At 41.0% G+C, this 19,225-nt stretch overlaps 2 protein-coding genes across 2 annotated transcripts in view; both read right to left on the bottom strand.

The window, feature by feature from the left end:
- MAP7 (microtubule associated protein 7) overlaps positions 1-6,897 on the bottom strand; it is a 108,844-nt gene extending 101,947 nt beyond the window's left edge. Inside the window, exon 1 of the mRNA XM_054279308.1 lies at positions 6,797-6,897. Within this exon, the coding sequence (XP_054135283.1) occupies positions 6,797-6,842 (46 nt within the window). The 5' untranslated portion in view covers positions 6,843-6,897. The remainder of the gene's footprint in view (positions 1-6,796) is intronic.
- A 2,620-nt stretch (positions 6,898-9,517) lies between these two features.
- MAP3K5 (mitogen-activated protein kinase kinase kinase 5) overlaps positions 9,518-19,225 on the bottom strand; it is a 97,905-nt gene continuing 88,197 nt past the window's right edge. Inside the window, exons 25-30 of the mRNA XM_054279289.1 lie at positions 18,383-18,488; positions 15,876-16,116; positions 13,038-13,150; positions 12,017-12,129; positions 11,059-11,135; positions 9,518-10,383 (exon numbers count right to left, since the gene is read on the bottom strand). Coding sequence (XP_054135264.1) covers positions 10,323-10,383; positions 11,059-11,135; positions 12,017-12,129; positions 13,038-13,150; positions 15,876-16,116; positions 18,383-18,488 — 711 coding nt within the window. The 3' untranslated portion in view covers positions 9,518-10,322. The remainder of the gene's footprint in view (positions 10,384-11,058; positions 11,136-12,016; positions 12,130-13,037; positions 13,151-15,875; positions 16,117-18,382; positions 18,489-19,225) is intronic.

Consider the following 19,225-nt stretch of genomic DNA (forward strand, 5'->3'; position numbering starts at 1 on the left):
TTCAATATTAATCATCTGTATCAAAAGCTTTTTCTAAGAACTCATTTTAAAATACATATTATAGGCAGTGCTGGATCATACAAATCTCAAATTTTAAGGGATCCATAAAGATCATCAACTCCCTCTGCCTCACAGGGCTATGTTGAAATATACATACACTAACTAAACTCCAAACTCAATCTATTCCTAGTTTTCTTCAGCAATCACATGTCTGTTTATTTTCTACTTCACCAGGTTTTGAATCAGGAAGTCAAGCCTAAAAGATGGAGAAAGTAGGGCCTGGTTTTTTTGGTTTTTTTTTTTTCCTACTCATATGGGAAAACAGCTATTTATCCAGCCTTAAAGGACTAGAAACTTCCTTTTCTCTAGCATTTAAATCTAGGCGAAACAAACCAGCCTTAAAAAGACATGTGGGATTCACCTCCGTACCTCGTTTTGGGGTTTTTTTACAGTTAATTTGGAAATAGCCAAAATAACCACTGTATCAGAAAAAACACTTTCTTCCATTAAGTCAACCACTGTCTCAAACACCTAATGTTTTCCACTGCTGCTCTCTATTTTCTCTTCCTTCTACCTCGTTTTCCAAAAGTGACACATAATAACCTTGTCTTTATAGAGGTTTCTAAGTTTCTCTTCAAAGATATCTCTAAGGCCTCAATTTTATATACAAGATAATAAAGGACCAGCCAATTATTTTTACTGCAGTAAAGTTTAACTTTACTGAATTATTTTTAAACAATTTCAGTATATAAACATCTGATATAATAATTGATTTCTCCTTTTCCCCTTCTTGGAAGGAAAAAAAATTGCCTCTTGAATTAATCAGTAAGAATATAAAATGCTAGAGAATAAGAAGGGAAACCTTCTTCCCAGTTTGCCATTTTGACGTGCACAGTGCCACACACTGGACCAAGGGCTGTTAGAACTCATCAGAAGTGACTAGGCTGAAGGTAAGTGTTAACTCTTTCCCCTTCTGTCAAAGAAATCTAAACCTGTGTGCATTTCCATGCATAGGAAAAATTTAGGAGAATGCTGGAAGCCCTGCCCTGTTTCAGTCAAACTCATTCATCAGCACAAAAAGGCACATGAACATGAGGAGCTCATCAAGAGTCTTATCATTCACAAACACTTTCCACACATACACACCAATAAAACAATCAAATACAAGACTTACATTAACAAGTCTGTCACATGTTTTAATTAAATTGATTTGCATAGTATGACTAACTATAAACACTGCACAAGGCACACCATGATGAATCAAAAACATATTTGATCATTCTTAGTCAACACTATTTATATATAACAGAATGATGTTGGATCAGGCCCTATAGTAGAATATATCATGCAATTTCAACCAATGGTCAGTTAAATAATGAAAGGCAGCAAGGAATTGGGAGGTCACAGGACAGTAGCAAATAGGAATTTGGTAGAAGATAGAAGTTATGAATTCTAATTGCCCTACAACTAATACCCAGGGCAATGTTGTCACTGCTTCTGTCTGGGGGGAAAAAAACCCAAAACAACAACAACAAAAAAAAAACAGCTTATTTTTTTTAGAATACCTGGGTTTAATACGTGTCAAGAGAACCAAGCATTTGTATAACACTCAAAATTAAGAGCACTTATATACTAAGTTTTCAGTAGAAATGAATACTTCAAAGACGAGGCTCCAAGCTTTTTTTCACAGAAACAGGGACATGAAAGAAAAGGAACTATGCCAAGACCAAATTAAAATTTTTTCCATTGTTGTATTACCAGCATTAGCATCTGATGGATGGAATCCTGTGAACTGTGTTAATTACCAGTGTTAATTACCAGTGCTTTACTGACATCTTAGTTCCCAACATGTTTCTTAAGAGGATGACCAAGATGTCTGGACTTTTGGATAAGGAAGAACAGAGTTTCAGACAGAGAGACAAGGATATATTTGGAGACATCAGTACTTTATTTCTCCCCCCATGAGTCTCACAGTGACTCTCCTTCTGGAGCACAAATCATTCCATCACCTCTCTGAAGAATCTCATCGTCAACAAGAGTCAGGGTTTCTAACTCCATCTATATGAACAGCAGGGCAGCCTAGTCCTGCATGTCATCTTAGCAGACACCTTACAGTTGTTTCCCCTGAACTCTGACAGATCTCCTAGAATACATATTTTCAAGCTTTGTCCCTAAAGCCTACTGGTTTTCATGAAAACAACTATAGCACAACTCCAGAAGCAACACTAAGGGAGAGGTGCAGAATTAAACCTGAACCAGTTTCACAAATCCACCATTTCTCATGCATATGTAGGGTAAAAGAAGAATATAATATACACAGAACCTCTTCGGCCATAGACAAATGCAGTGGTCTGCCAGGAACTAATACAAGTCACAGAGAGGGGATCCCCTCCCTGAAGGAAGGGCAGATACACAAAGTTACCACAACAACAGCAGCAGCACACTGTGGCTTGTATTGTGGACGTAGACTTACCTTTCTTTTCTGCTTGAAGAAATATGTGTATGTTGTTGCAAGATGATACAGTATTTACATAATTGAGGCAATTATTTCTCTGATCATTTAATTACCTTTAACACCACAAATAATTTTCAGATCTAAAGTATTAAATTTGTTTATCTGGGATAATAATAAATCATGCAAATAAAGTATCAGCCATCTCAGAGTACTGTAAATTTACAACTTTTTGCAGTTTGAAACAGCACATACGCAAGTACATCTCTTTTCAAAGCCAAGCCCAAGGAAAACAGCAACGCATACTACTTGAACTAAATTAGTAAAACTTCTCTTTCCGTACTGGAAGTACCACATAAGCCAGCTCTTTGACCATCACTTAACAGGCCTGATTCTTCATAAACTCGTTTTTTTAATGGCAGTGATTGGCTTTGGGGCTTTTGTGTGTGCAGAGTTTCTATGGTTTTGAACTTTTGGGGGGGAATTTTTTTGGACAGGGTTGGACTTTTGTTGTTGAGTTTGTGTTTCTTGTGGTTTGTTTCACACACATACCTCATTCTTCTTTTTTTTTTTACAGTAGTAATGCTGGGTGTAGGTGGGTGGAGAAAGCCTGACTCCCATTACACAATAAGCACAGAAAAAGGCACGTTCAAACTCTTCCATGGCGTGTAGTCCTTGCACAGACATTACTTGACCAACAAGAGATACCCAGACACAGTACTTGAACAGCTTTCTGAAGCTGAGGGATGGCTTCTATGAAGATTTTAACCTAAATTTAATTTAGTTGTATCATTTTCATTCTACAAGGTACTGAAAAATCTGAGTCTCTGTGCATTCAGTACTGCCTCAAAAATCGTTAGTGTGGGACCAAAGATATAATCACAGGCTCTGAGACACGATTTCATAACTTGAATAGATTTTCTTTAGAGGGGAGGTGGCAATAGAAGAATTGCAGATCCACGATTTATACGCCAAGAGATAGAAAGGATTCGCAATGTGCCAACGTTTAGATAATCACGGATGGAAATCAGAGCACGCCCACCACACACAGGCATCAACACCTGCAGCGCGTGTGAGCGCACACCCTCGCGGCAGTCCCCGATTCCCACACCTGGGAACAGCTCCCACAGCGCTGTTCACGGTACGGGTGAGCGCAAGGAGCCGGGGCAGAGGTGCCCCTCGGTAGCGCAGCCTGTGCTGGAGCACCGTGACATCCCTCGGTGCCGGTGCCTGGGCACGGGCACATCCATCCCCTCCTCCGGGCACTGGGACCGCCCTGCAGCTCCCCCGGGAAGGACATGGATCACCTGAGCTGGCCAGAGAGACAAAACCCGCGTGTCTCAACACCGCCGTGTAAATCCTCCCCAGCAAAACATGCAGGAACCGCTGGGAAAGAGCCATGGAAACCAGAGCACGCCTTCAGCTCCCAGACACACTATGCTTTCTGCACTTCTGTGTTTTCCTGAATAATTTATCTCTTTGTTAGGACATAAAAAATAAACACAGAAAGATGAAATTTGATTTCTTCTCAGATGGAGAAGAAATACCAGGCTAAGCAAGCAACAGATAAAAAGTCCGATCAGCAGTTAAAGAGCAAACACCTCAAGTTTTCAGCTTTCACAAGCCACCAGGCACTGACATGATTTAAAGGACAGATTTGTTTTGCAGCAAAAAGCACAGAGTAATACTAAGCTCACTTAGCAGAAAGAGCTAACTACAACAGTACACAAAACCACAGCATTAAAGCTTCTTTGCAATGTTACAAACACATAGCTCTCTCTGTTATCCCAGAGCTTAAGTAAATTGTTACCTGTGCACAGAGCTGGCCAAGGCAGCCCAGAGCCGCATGGGGAACTCTCACAGGCAGAGACATGCCTATGTTTATGGATGGGCAGCCAAAAAATTAGGCACCTCAGAAGCTTCTCCATGTGGCATTCCCCACAAGAGGGCTCCTCTCATCTCAGGAATCACTGAAGAGCTTATTAGCACTATTAGATGCTCGAGTAGCTATGACTGAAAAATTCTAACTGGTGTAACTTAGTATATCCCCTGAGCACTCTAATCACTTTGCCATCTATAAATTTATGAATGGCAGAATAAAAAAAAAAACCTTCACCCTGATAATTAGGCCATTTACCCAAAGAATGCTAGTTAAGTGCAGCAGACCACCTGCCAATAAAGGGATCCACTCGTAACATACCCCTGCAAAACTCTTGTGGTGATATTGAAGCTTTCCCAGGATCAGCCCTGAAAGTCCATGTGTGTAGCCACAGGAGGCGAGGAAAGAAACAAACCAGCCACGCACCACAACACACACAGAGCTTTGTTTTTTCAACAGAGGCAATAGTTTTACCGGTAGCTAATTTCACCAAACACAGATGGGATGTTGACCTTCCTGAGGAGCCGGATCCAGACACAGGTGCTCCGCCTGCAGAGCAGACTGCAGCCACAGCCATCTGCATGGCCCTCCCTGGGCACACACATCTGCTCGCTCATGGATGGACCAAAGAGCCACGGAGCAGATCTCTGATGTGCTTTGAGGTTGTTCCTGTTTGTGAACACCTGCAAAGTGGTCCCTGTGATATCTAGAGACCTAAAAGGATCTCAGCAGACAACAAACTTCACAGAAAAGCTTCATAGTTAAGCTTCACAGATGTTTAACTCTGACGTTTCACTCACAAAGAAGTCTCAAATGAACTTTGACAGCACAAAGTAATTTAAATTCAAAATACTCAAGAACTTATGCAAGCAGATCCTTCAGTCTACAGATGTCCCAATGAGTAAAAGTTCAACACAGCAGCTTGAAATGAAACTATAAAGCAAACACAGAATAAATCTAGGCACATAAGTATTTTTAAAACAGAACATAAGCAAAATACATGTCATCTGTTGACTCATTTCTAGTTTTGGTAGGTAATTACAAAAAGACTGATAATCCAGTTTAAAAAAATCACATCAGCAATGTAAGGTAGAGAACTGGAAAAGAGTTTGTTAGAAATGGCTTCAATAAACCAGTCAGTTCTTCCCGTGGAAAGGGAAGTCAATGTGGTTGTAAACTCTGAACACATAGGAACACAGATACACATCCTTTCTTAAGATGAACTTTATGGTGATACCTGGGAGTGACTTGTAAGGATTTCTGAGCTATATTCTATACTTCTAATGAGGACAGCACTTGGGTGGGTCTGCCCACAGTCATTGCGTACGACTGCATGTCTGCATTACATAAAGTATGTATTAAAAATATTATACTGAGAAAACACAATCAGCCAACAGCCATATGGCCTATTCATATGCTGTTTTGATATAAAAACTCACTCTTTGATTTAGAGATAAACTTGGGCTTATGTTAGAGAAGGACTAGCAAAGGGTGAGTGGAATGGGACTGGGGAGGAAGGTAAAAAAAGGAAAAAAGGAGAGGACTAAAAGTTGGACTCGGACTTCACAGTCCAGCAAGCAGCAAGAGCAAACAGCATCCGCGCCTACAACAGTGATACAGCGGTCGATCCGCTTGCGTAAGCCAAAATCTCCTCCCTGCACGCTCCTCACCCTTAGGGCCAAAATAAAAGCGAGTTAAAACGGTCTCGCAGTGTACATCCCTCCTCACAGGAGACATCTGCAAGGTCATCTCCCCGCTTTCCCTGTAGGAAATAAGGGCTTGCAGCAGCCCGTCGCTCGCACGCGTTTGAGGCGCAGCCAAAGCCCGCAGCGGGCCTCGCTCGGCGGGCACCGGGGCGCTGCCACCGGCTGCCTTGACCCCGCCGCGCCGTCCCTCCGCCCTCGCCGGGGCTCACCCCGTCCGGTTAGCGGCGTCTTGCGCCTGTCCACCCTCTCTTATTGCGGGAGCTCAGCGCTACCTCCAGCCCCGCTCAAAGCCCGCAGCCCGGCGGCCGCCCCCTGCAGACCCCTCCGCGCCCGCGTTAGCCCCGCCGCCGTGCGGGCCCCGCCGCACTCCGAGCCCTTGGAGCGGAGGCTCCAGAAGAACCAGCGGCGACCCGGGAGCGACGGCGCGGCCCCGCCGATGCCCCTGCGCGGGGTCGGGACGGGTCTCGCTGCTACGGCGGGCACGGTTCAGGCGCGCCGCCCCTCCAGCGCAGCTCTGCCCGCCGCCCGGGCCGACCCCCCGGCTGTCCCCGGCAGTGGCCAAGAAAGGCAGCGAAGTCCCCGCACGGCCGGGCGGCCGCGGAGCGCCCCCGCACCTGTTGCGGGCGAGGCCGCCGCCGGGCCCCGCCGCGCTCCCGCTCCGCACGGCGCCCGCAGCCGCCCGGGAGCGCGGGCCCCCGCAGCCGCGGCCCGATCCGCGCCGCCCTCCCGCCGCCCCAGCCGGCCGCGGCCCCCGCTCACCTGCGGGCCGCCGGCGCGGGCCGCTCCGGCCCGCGGCCTCCGCCATGTCTTCGTGCTGCTGCTGCTGCTGCTCGCCGAGCGCGGCTGCTCCGCCCCGCGGCTCCGCGACCCGGGGCAGGTGAGCGCCACGTCCCCCGCCCCCGCCCGCGGCTCGGCCCGGCAGCAGGTGAGGGCGGGACCGGCCCCCGCGGCCCGGGAGCTGCCGCCTCTGACGGGCTGGAGGCGCTTATGCGGCGCCAGCGGTGGTGGTGGCGGTGCGGGGGTGGCTGCCCGCACTCCCGGCCCCCGCGGCGGCCCGGGCTGCCGAGGTGCCGCTGTTCACACAGGTGTGATTAGTTTTTTCTTCAGAGCAGCTCCCGCCGCATTGGCACAGCTCGTTCGGTACCGGCACCGAGAGAAAAAACAGGTTTGGGGATGCTCGCCATCTCGGGAGTAGGTGGGAGGAGTGGCGGCCGCCTCGCAAGCCCGGGCGATGCGCCGCATCGTGTGGGAAAGAGCTGCACTGCCGTAGACTCGTTCCTGCGGCACGTGCTCCTAAAGTGCCGCTTCTGAAGCTGCGTGCAACGCCTTGCTTCCAAAAAAAAGGCTCTGTGAAGAGCTGCCGATGTATCAGTCACTTCTGTAAAGGTCATGGTCCTGTTACCTTTCCTATGAGTTTGCCTTGTTTTATGCTGCTTTTTAGGCTCATAAGAGTGTTTCTCTTTAAAGTGTTATAGTGTGCATCAAAACATCATTTAAATTTTCATCTGCTTGTAGGTAGCACCAATCATCAGAACTACAGGTGAAGGACGGTAGGTGAATTGGGGAACTCATAGGATGCAGCTGTGGATGCAGGCAAGCAGGTGGAGAGGGACAGCTCCCTTGGTCTGGAGCACTTGGACCAAGCAAACTTCAGTCACCATGCAGAGCACCACTGCTAAGTTCAGAGCACAAGGTCTTCTAGGGGAAGGAGAGTTTAATATTTTGCTGTTGCACCAAGAGCCATTTGTGCTCTAAAACAAGGAGTTTGGGGCTTGGGTGATAAACACACCCTGTGGCTTGTGGGCAGGGGTGTCTGTAATAGAAGAATAGGCTGGGCTCTATGCTGAAAGGTGCAAAAGACAGCAAAATCAGCGCTGCCTTGGTCAAGCTTTTACTTCTATGCTCCCTTAAGGGAGATGTAAGGGTGTCAGTCAGCTTGAGCCCTGGATTAGAACAGCACTGATCAAGGACTAAGAGGCTATCAAAGCCAGTGGTATGCCTTGTGGTCAAAATGTTGCCCTCAGCAACATCCTGCACTAAGGTAATCTCAAAGCCTTCACCTGTCGTCTATCCACTCACCAGGGAGCCAGGCTGAAGAATCCCAGGCTGACCTGTCTGATGCACACCATCCCAAAGTGTTGTGTCATGTTTTGTCTGAGGATGTAAAAGGTAACATCTGGTACAATCTATGTGAAGTAGCCTGATGTAGGGATCTTACATAAGCTTTTGTGCACAGATCTAGTATCTGTATGGATTAGCTGTGCTACTTAGGGAACCACATTCAGACCAGAATTGCTGGAGGAGCATAAGTGTACATGGCCTGGCCTGGGCATGGATCAGATCCAACAGGGTCTCACCAAGGAGAATACAGAACTGATTGCTGAGCAATGCTGCAGAAGCCACCTTGGGTCTGGTGAAGCCAGCTGAGAACCACAGGAGTTAATTCCAGCTGGTTCCAGGCTATGTCTCATGGAGATGTTCAGTGGAAACCTCGATCACAATTTTCTCCCTTACATAGCTGGCATTTCTGAGCAGCCTGAGTCATAGAGAACAGGCTGCATGCTTTCCAAGTAAACAGAGCAGTGCAATTACCTTCCAGTCATACTGCATGAAACCAGGGGTTTCCAAAGCTGGACCAATACAGGATCATGCTTCACACAAAAATCAAATGGGGGAAGTTCATTGTCTTAGGGTTACTTCTCAACGGGTGAAGTCTTTCTTAAGTTTTGGGTTTTACAACTCAACATCCACCTCTGGTCCTTCTAGTGTTTAAAATTACCTTGCAAATGTATTGTTTTCTGCTGTAATAGCAGTTGAAATTAATAAACAGTAGTTGTGTTTCTAGTGAAATGCAGTGAAGTTTTTGGAATGAGTTGAATACATCCATGCCTAAAAATCAATAGAACTATCTTCAGAGTAAAAAAAAAATATGACTAAAATGATTTGACTGTTCTGTGTCTTATTTTTTAATACATAATTGTTGCACTGTAGCCAGCAAAAGTTACTGTATACACATTAGGACAATGTGTTTATGTTCTTAAAAAAAAAATTAGTTTTTTTTGAAAATACCTGCTAGACCTGAAAAATTAAGAGCATAAGCCTTTTACTGGTTACCAAGGCTTATGGAAAAAGAAGTAGCTTCTTGTCCAGGCAAGTCTTGCCCACAATGGAATTTTTGCAGATGCCCCAGAAGAATCTGTTGGTACCCAGTGCTAGAATAGTGGAGTGACAATGACAGTGGATGGACAGGTAACACCCACCACGCTTTTTCATTGCACACGAGAAAAAAAAATCATTGCATAAACAAAAGCAGAAAAAGAAACAACAGTCCACAATGACTATTCAGTGCATGGAGGCAGGACTTTTCATTTCTCAAGTACAGCACCCAGAGAAGAATTTTGTTTGGTCTTGGCTTGTTAGTACTGTAATTAGACTGAGTAGAAAAAACCAAGAAAATATTCAATTCTATGGTTATCATACTCAAATCACAGTAAATGTAAGATGCATCAAAAAGGTTCCCTTAATACTCAGTATGAATTTTTTTCTTTTTTTTTTATTCCAATATTTTCCAGTTCTACACCACTGTTATTATTTTATAAGTCCAAAAATATAGGAAAAAGTAAGTCTTAGGTTATTTTTATTTTCAATTGTGTATGTCAGAGATAGCTTTAGAACAAGCTAACATTACCATGGTTCAGGTGTATACAACTGGTACAGTTCAGTAGTACATAAACAACTCTAAAACAAATGCACCATAGAACTTAAATTACCAAAAATAAACAATATTAAACTATGTAGGGCAGTAGGTAAAAACAATTACCTTTAGATCTTGCACACTAAAAGAAAAATACATAATTATGATTGAAATTATGAAGCTGTACTACAGATAATATTGATATATATTACAAAGAAATTGAAAGTTGTCACATTTTGGTTTTGTTCCAGTGATGTACTGTTACATGAAATCTTACATCAGCTTGTCATGAAATTAACATCTGCTTACTTTAACTACAATATTTCATGAGTTTATAACTTTTGTGTGTGTGTTTTCTAAAAATTGTTGAAAAACTTGCATGTAAAAACATTGAAAGTAAAATAATGTTGCAGGTTGTTTACAGATTCCTTATGGATTATAGGAGTAAAAGCAGTCAGGAAGCTGCAGTGTTTTTAACATTGGTAAACAAATACTGGATTAAAGTGCAACAGTCCTTCTGACAGCACACCTGCTCTGGCTGAAAGGAAATCTTTTCATCTCTGCAGAGAAGCAAAGAAAAAAATATCAGTTTCAGGCGTGTTTCTCTCGAAAGTCAGTGATCGCCTTCCAGAGCGTGCACAGCATTCCTCCTCTGTAAAGAAAAATCATAAAGACACTCAGGTACAAAGAAACTCTCTAGTCTGAAAGCCTTCCAGCTGAGGTGCTTTCTGATTTTCTTGCTCTGGTTTTGATCAATGATATTCAGTGGGAAGGTTGATCAAAGGTGAAATCCAACATGCGTTACTCAAACAAGGAACAGAGTCCTTTTCTGATTACAAGACAGGGCAATCTTTCCACTTGGCAGATGCCTGCTGTCTGGAATTCAGACTTCTGGTCCAAAGGACTTGCATAACCCACATTTGACTTCCAACATGATGCAAGCTGGTGACCTATACACCTGGCATGATCAGGTGAAATGTAGTGTTATTTACACTCCATGAGTAACATTTCTGAAGTCTGATGATGATAATAAACTACTGAAAGTTTTTCTAGCTCTTCTTTTTAAAATAAAAGCAAGGCTCTAATGGGATATCTAGGGTCTCCAGTTGTAAGGTAAATGCTTTACCTTAAAATTTTGCCTTCAATAGAAAAAAGCTTATTTTGAGATTTAAACAGTACCAGCTGTTTGGCAGAAATGTATCAGCATACAAAGACATACTGCAAAGTGTTAGTTATTTTAATAAAATTGCACACAATGCAATAAATAGAGACTTAGTATCAATTTTTCTTCTTACAAAGCACAGTTCATTTAACTCTGAAGCATTACCTCAGTCTCAAACATTTCAGATCATCTCGTGTAACATAGCAGAGAACATCCGTTAAGGTATAGTCTTCAGCCAAGAACTGCAGAAAGAAATTTAAATGAACATTTTGTTAGAAATATTATTTAAATTCCTAAGCTCATCTTGCTAGAATCATCTGCCCCTAAAAATAGAAGGGTAAATTTGGAAGAAACCTAAAATTGGGCTGAAACGTAGTACATGCAACAGAAAAACATGGTTTCTACAAATACAGTGAAACAACTTTAATTTTACACTGTGTACTCTGCATTGGCATACCAGACACAACTTGAAAGATGTAATGCTTTTACAGCTACTCAAAACCTTTGTCAGCTGGCATTTCTATTGCTACCACTGGTATCACAGAATTAAAGACTTCACTGAACACAAATTGGACCATAAGTAATAGCACATTTAACCCATGAGCAAATTCAAACAGTTAAGATGTACATTTTCAAGAATGGCATCTAAATTTGATGTCATTGAACCTGGAGGAACCTTTGGTCTGATCTGTAGGAGTGATAACTACATGCAGGTATTCCTAAATTAGCTGAAATATTTAACACCTCTAAAGTTATATAATTTGCTGCAGAGCAGACTGATCTACTTCAGGATATTTCACTGTAGCACAGCTAGCTAAGGGTGAACATGTATCCTGTATCCAGAATATCATCAGCAGGAATGCTGCAGTGTGTAAAGACACTGAAAACCCAAGAGTGTCTATTTACCAGGGTATTTTATTGCTTTATTCACAATCATATTTAGGAACTATTAATGGTACTTTATATTTATGAAGACCTTCACATTCATGGCTTTTCCCTATCCTCTGAAAACAAATTAATCTCTCAAAATGTGCTGAAGTAATTAGAAAGGTTTGGTATTTTTTAAACTGAGTCACAAAACAGTACTGCAACTGTGCCAGGCAGTGAATGGGATCATTGCTACCTTGTTTATTGTGGCCTCATCAGCTCCATGAACTCTCAGCCAGTTTATGAGATCAGGGTCTTCGGTCCCCGTGCCAGTGGAATGACGATGACAGACGGACAATCCAGGAATATCTGGAACAAGCATATTTGAGACAAGGTTTTGTGTTGCCAAAGCAACCTCTTGTCATTTTTGACTCCTCAAGCACTTTCTTCAGTGAGCTTTTCCTTCACGTGTAGAATGCCAGTATACCCATAAATAAATGCCAATTCCCAAAGAACACACTTAATTCCAATTTATAGACAGTTACACATTAATTTCTCTGCTTGGTTAAGGGTACAGTTAAAGTAGTGTGAACATTGACACACACAGCATTTTTCTGCCCTCTTCTGAAAATGACTTTGCTAGTACAAAGCACATCAATTTCACTGTCACACTTTCTACACTAAGGTTGTTGCATCAATTAACTGAACTGTTCAGTCTAACTCATACAATTGCTGCACAGGCAATGTCTTAGGCTGAGGATCAGCTGCTTTTGGAAGCAACACTTAGAAGCACATTACACAGAAATATCAAACTGCATTAGCACTTCCACCTTCTCCAGGGCAGACACAGCAAACTCGGCTTTTCTCAGTAACATTTAAGTTGCATTTGCATCTCACCAATTAGGTGTATTTGCATCTCGCCTCTTGAACTTTCACTGTAACAATTGGAACAGTCTGTAATTCAAGGAACATATATCTAAACATACTAGATTATCCTCTTTAGGAATAATATTTATTCAGTAGGATATGAGCTTTGCTCTCTTCCATATTATCACAAACAAAAATATTCAAATCATACTCATTCCTTGTACTGTGATTAACAAATCCAGTAATTTGTTTCCACAGTGTACATTCTTACTTCAGAGCAAACCCTACCAGAAGCAGCACAATAAAGCATCTTTGCTGAGGCTACCTCAATAAAATGGGCAGACATTTAGCTGGCACTTTTTCATCTGCAGCGAGTATGAAACTTTTCTTCAAAAATTCTTCTCACTTACCTATTGGCTGAGACCTGAGCTGTAGGTTCCTGATCTCTTGGTCTTTTTCTTCTATAGCTTGATGCAAGAGGACTTGAAATTCTCTCTCCTTTTGAACTAGCTCCTCCAATAACCTGTGAAGTAATGAGAACAAAAAACCCATTTCCTTCAGTAGCTTCAAATTTTCAGGAAAGGAAAGATCTTACTATACCTTAACTGGAAACATTTGTGGCAAAGACAAGGACAGAATTCTTCAGCTTTCACTGAAGGTATATTCTTTCACTACAGATTGATTTTGATCTATATCAAGAGACAATCAATCATACAGAAGCCCCAAACACACCAGCATCCACATAAACATTCACCCACTAAACAAATGGTATGGTAGAATATTTCAGTAAAATTTCCACAGCCTGTGCCCTGTTTTAAACAAAACTGGAACTGAGAACAAATATCAAAGTGGCTCATAATCTAAGGGCTAAACCTTTGTAAAGAAAAATGCCAGTTCACATCTCTCCAGCAGACATTTTCAAAGGTATGGAAAGGGTAGAGCAGTGATGAAAATGTGGTGAAAACATATGGTTGCATTTCATAAATATGAAAAAAGCTTCTCAACCACACAAGGGCTGTCCCTTCCTCACATATAAGGCACTTTGTGCCTGCCCTCCTAGACTATATTAAGAGTGAGAAAAGAGGAGGCAAAATACTTGCCTACTTCCCTAAGCAATTATTTCTGAGAATGTAAAGCAGAAGTAAATTGAAACTCATGTTTGACCTCCTTCATAAGACAGACCCAGAGAGAAATCTGTAGATTTTCAGTGGCTAGTACCATTTGAGCTGATCAAAAGAAAATAGAATATAATGGAAAATTAGTATGTAAAACTGCTGCAATTTGTTCTTTTAGAAAATTGGTTTAGTAAAATGCAGGACTTATGAATGATATCTTATTAGGAACTTGATCAAAATTTGCACATGGAGAGCAGATTCATAAACCTAAAACTGACTCCTGAGTCTTCAGAAGTTCTGCCTTGAAAGGACTGCAGCATCTTCATCCCTTTCTTGAAACCTCTGTCAGCCTGAGAACTATGCAACAACTGTTCTATTTCAGCATGTTTCCTTTTATTTATCCATGTATTAATTTTTTTTTTCATTTATACCAGTTGAGCACTGCAACCCTTTTCTGAAAGACAGGAATTCAGTTAGAAAATATGCCACAGAAGCCCCTTACCTGCCTTTGCACAGGGGCAAACTGAATCCCACACGATTGCAGTGTAAAAACATCTTGCCCTACTTTTAGCTTGCATGCAGGCCCACTAGAAACATATTTGCACTTGAGTGCTTCCACACCTGAGCTAAGAAACCTTAACAAGTCCACCCTGCATGGGAACAGAGCTGCTTGCTGCATCTACACCCACAGCTTGGGTGTAGGGTGTATTCTCAGTGCAAACTGATACTCTGTCCAGACAGGTCACCTTTCAGTTAACTAATTCCTAGTTTATCTATTCTGGTTGGAAAAGGCCTTCAGGGCCAATAAAATAATCCATTATTTTCTCCTGATAACTGCTTGCTGCTTGTGCCAATAAAGCTTTCATAAATATTTTTTAAAGTTCTCTATTATTTATTAAAAATTTCTGCATGAATGACTGGATGTGATTATTTGGTCAAAGGCTTTGCATTTGAGAAATTTACAGAAGCAAAATCCTAGCAAAAAAAAGTACTTCTACAAGCTGATCATTTTGGAGGCTATTCCCCACCTTAAGCTGGGGAAGAAAAGTGAATCAATCTAAAATATTTATTTATTTCTCCAGGTATAACAATGAGACAATCAAAATATTTCTCAGTGGTCACAAGTAAAAAAATTAATTGTGACATAAGGACCCTAAAATACTGTTACTTTATTAAATACAGTACAGTCTAATGAATTACTCTAATTATGGCAACCTTTTCAGACACATGTAAAAGTAAAGTGTAATATAATATTTTAATTTCAAATGAAACTGTAACTCCAACAAATTTTCTACCAGGATGACAACTGTATTGTTGAAGACATGTTCTCTTTCTATCAAGGTCATATTTAAAATTTACTGAGGTCAATGTCCTAAATCACATGCTGCAAAAGCGAAATATCTATTTTAACTAGACTATTTGGTATATTTTAATGAAAAGAAAACAAAATATATAGAAGATGATTTGGATTTTTCTCTGACATTTCTTAAAAAAACAACAAAACCTTAAAGAACCACTTTTCACTTGCATGAAGTGCAAGACATATTTCTGAAAAAAAAATGCAATATCCAATTTTCTGGTTCATTTCTTCTCTTAAGCAAAACACCTATTTTCCCCATCTTTCTCTATTTAATAAAAAGCTAATGGTTGCTGGTAAGCACAGATCCTCCTTGCAGTGTGCACAAAACAAATCTGAAGTAGTTTCCTTATGGAGTTTCTGTGTAGCTGTCTATTAGCTTGAGTTCACTTGCTGAGAATAGCTATAGAAAAGAACAGCAAGTTCTGCCCTTATGGAAACAAAACATAACACCATTTATCAGCCACACAGAGCACACCAAAGAGAGAAAAAGCAGAAGTTTGGCAGCAAGTCAGTGTTTTACAGACCTTCCCTGAAAGGGCACCTGAAATCAAGTCTGACCTTAACTTGCTTCACTCTGGTTTTGTTGAAATTCATACAACTATGTAAGAGATCAGTCACAGCTAAAAAAGGATGATCATTAAAGGGAACAACTTACACTGCAATGGAATTTTGGCACTGTCAGTGGTATTCCAGCTTACATATATTTTGAAAGCTAACCAAAGCATACTGCTGTGAGCAGGCTAGTGTCCCTGTCTCCTGATGCCCAGACTTACCTGTTTGTCTCTAATTTTAGCCTGCCCAGCTGGACACTCAGTGATCTGTGAGCAGCCTGGGAGTCATGGGACACCGTGGAGCTGAGTGTGCTTACACCTGAGGTAGCTACTGCATCCTCCAAGACAATGCAAGGCTGCTGGATGGTTTGATTCTGAGGCTGTTCATCTTGATCTTCAACTTCTATATCATCTTGATCAGCTGTATCACTTTCAGATGCAAGGCTAAAATGTGGCCTCAATTCTATTAAAATATAAGCAAGAGAAAAACCACCAAAGTTAAACATAAGTTAAATATTAAAACAAAAGCAGACCCAAGTGACTGTTTCCAGATCATCCTATAGCTTTGGTTACAACAGACCTGAAATTTCTGTAACAGGACAAGAGATATTTTCTAGGGGTTTAAGATCACTCAAAACATAACAGCACCTTTGTTTATGCAGATTATTATTCTGCCTATCAAAGAGCTGTAAAAAACAAACATCTGTAGGAACATGATTCTTGACTTGGCTACCATTTAATGTAAAATTGTGCTGAAGTATCATGTATAGCAGAGTTTCTTTTGCTTAATTTCATTCTCAGTAGTTTGCATTTTCTTATGTGTCTGACTTGAAACATTTTATTGAACAAATAACCATTATTTCTTTTCTATCCAGGTATTCCTGCTGTTTCTGCTCTGGCCTATTTAGCATTCCATCCTTAGAAGAATACCATGTTCCCCCAAAAATTGTATTCAAACAGAGAAGAAATTATAAAAAGGCCCCTCTCCCAACAATTAAAAGCACACTTCCCTTCTACTTATCACAGGGAATGCTGCCTATTTTGTTATGATGCACATCCACACAACCACAAACACAAAGCTATACCCTGGTCTCTGTTCCCTGTTTAAACTACCTGCCAGAGCCTACCAGGTAGGCAAGATATGTATACTAGATCTGACACTCCTACACAACCTATTAGTGTTAACAACATCTGTTTGTTTATTCTAACTATTTAATATAAATCTTTCTTCTTTCTTTCCTTCAATTGTGTCTCTTTATTGCTAAGAACTCCCTCTAGTCTCCTCACCAAAATGTAATTTTTTTTCCTGAATCCCACTTGCTTTATGCCCTTTCTGCTGAGTAACTAAACTAACAAGTATGTTTATCTTCCTTACAAAAGACGCTTTTGTTCCTTGATCTATTTCACCTCTTCATTTCAATGCTACATACCTTTCTCAAGGCTGAATATAATAAGGTCAACAGAGCTGTGCTTCCTCTAAATTCAGGAAACCAGATTTATTATGTAGCAGTTACCCAAATATTGCTAGGCAAATATGTCTGGATTTGCTTTGAACTTCTGTTCTTATTAGCAGGATGTACAAGTTCTTTGCCATTGTTCACCACCAGGCAGCATAAAATTGGCTTTGTACCATTCCTTAAACATCCCATAACTTTTAGAAGTGTTATGGGCAGTGATAAATCTCCACATTATAAGAAAAATAATTAAGAAAAAAGAGTGAGATGAAGGCAAGGGAAAGTAATCAAAAGTAGAGAAGCAGCAGATGATCAGTGCCTGAAAACCACTGGGGCACAGAGGCTTTTGTTTAAGCTTGACCACCTACAATTAATGCTGTCACTGAGCTGTATGGGGAAGAACAGACTACTAAGGAGGAATTGTAGTTACTCCTATTACACAGCAATGATGTACATGCCTGTAAGAGGTGTTCAGCATTCTAATCAGAAGACAGGAGTTTCTTTGTGACTTGAAAGTAACACATAAACTCTTACTTATATCTTGTTGTTTGTGCTAGGGATATGGAAAGTAAGGAGAATAGGAATAGATGTAACTATCAAAGTAATTTTCAGATCCTCTTATTGATAATCTAAGACTCAATCCACTGCAGGAAACAGAAATGTAGGTATTCTGACTTAAAGCATTAAATGAAAATTATTTTGTGATATTTGAAAATATCACCATTAATTCCAGCATCAGAAGTTAAGGAGAAGCAGAAAAACTCAACTTGGAAATAGGTAGAGAAGTAACAGAATGGGCTACAGTTTCATCTAAACAGACTCTTTCCCTCAGTGAAGCCATACACTCTAAATCCACATTTAAAATACAATGTAGAAATTGCAGGCACTGCAGACCTGTTTGTTCTGTTTTGGCAGGTTTTAAGTCAAGGTTTTGGGGTTGTTTGGGTTTGTTGTATTTTGGGGTTTTTTTAAGACAGCTTCTGGCCACAAGCAATAGGCCACATTTTGCACCTCAAAAAATTAGGTCCCAGAGCACCTTAGCCTACTACTACTCACCGTGTTGCAGAATCATTTAGATTACACATTGTGGAAAGGTGCTTTCCAATGCAGCTTGAACAATACACAGATTAATTTCTGAATTGCAAAGCAGACAGTGAACAGGAAGAAGGCCACTGCTGGTTTCAAAATCCTAAGTGAAGCATCATGATCACAACTCTAAAGGATGTTTAAAGAGATCAGCTGATAAATATTTGCTGAGTATTAAGAATGACTCACCTGGGACCAGAATTGTAATAGCAGTCTGCACAGCTTTTCTGATTATGCTGTCCAGTGCAAACATCCAATGTGGCTTAATATTATGATTTCGGAGAACTTTATTGACCTAGTGAGAGAAAATTCAGTTCAGATATTACATATCCCACAGCTTAAAATGAGAATATATGTCATATGAAGTGTTTAAACTAGATACTATATCCGAGCAGATGATTACAATTATTTCTTGATAGCAACATTATCAACTCCCTCTATTTTAATATAAGTCATGCAATATATTGTATTTTTCATCAAGTACTGGTTCCTGTGTTAGGTGACTGTGGAGAGAAACTTCAAAGAATGCAAGCAAGACAAATAACAAGGACTATGTTATGAAAGGCTTGCAGCTGAAGCTAATTAATCTTGTTACTTGCTTTGGCATCACTGCTTGCTCTGAGCACTACTTGTCTATTCTGAAGTACAATTGTAGGAAACATAAAAGAACTAATGTAATGCTGCTCCTACTTAATTCTGAAACTAGTTAATTAATGTTAGTTTAAACAATTGGGGAACTTCATTTGTGTGCTGTACCATTTTCTCTTTCCTTCTGCTTCTTACAGTCTGATGGTTTTCTATACTGGGTTGCTCCCAATTGCCTACAGACCTGCTTACAAACTGCTTTGAGTCATATTTAACATACAAAACTATCAAGTTACAGCATTATAAAAAAAGGAGCCACTACTGATTATGAAAAAAAGTGGAAAAAAGATATTTCACTCTTCCTAAAAAAGAGATAAGTTCAATTCCCTCATTCTGTGATAACCTTTCTGTAAAAAATGACTGAAGTCACATAAATTATGCCTTCAG

The sequence above is a fragment of the Melozone crissalis genome, unplaced genomic scaffold (genome assembly GCF_028551555.1).
Source record: "Melozone crissalis strain CALT ecotype California unplaced genomic scaffold, PUWL_Pcris_2 ptg000027l_1, whole genome shotgun sequence".
NCBI lineage: Eukaryota > Metazoa > Chordata > Aves > Passeriformes > Passerellidae > Melozone > Melozone crissalis.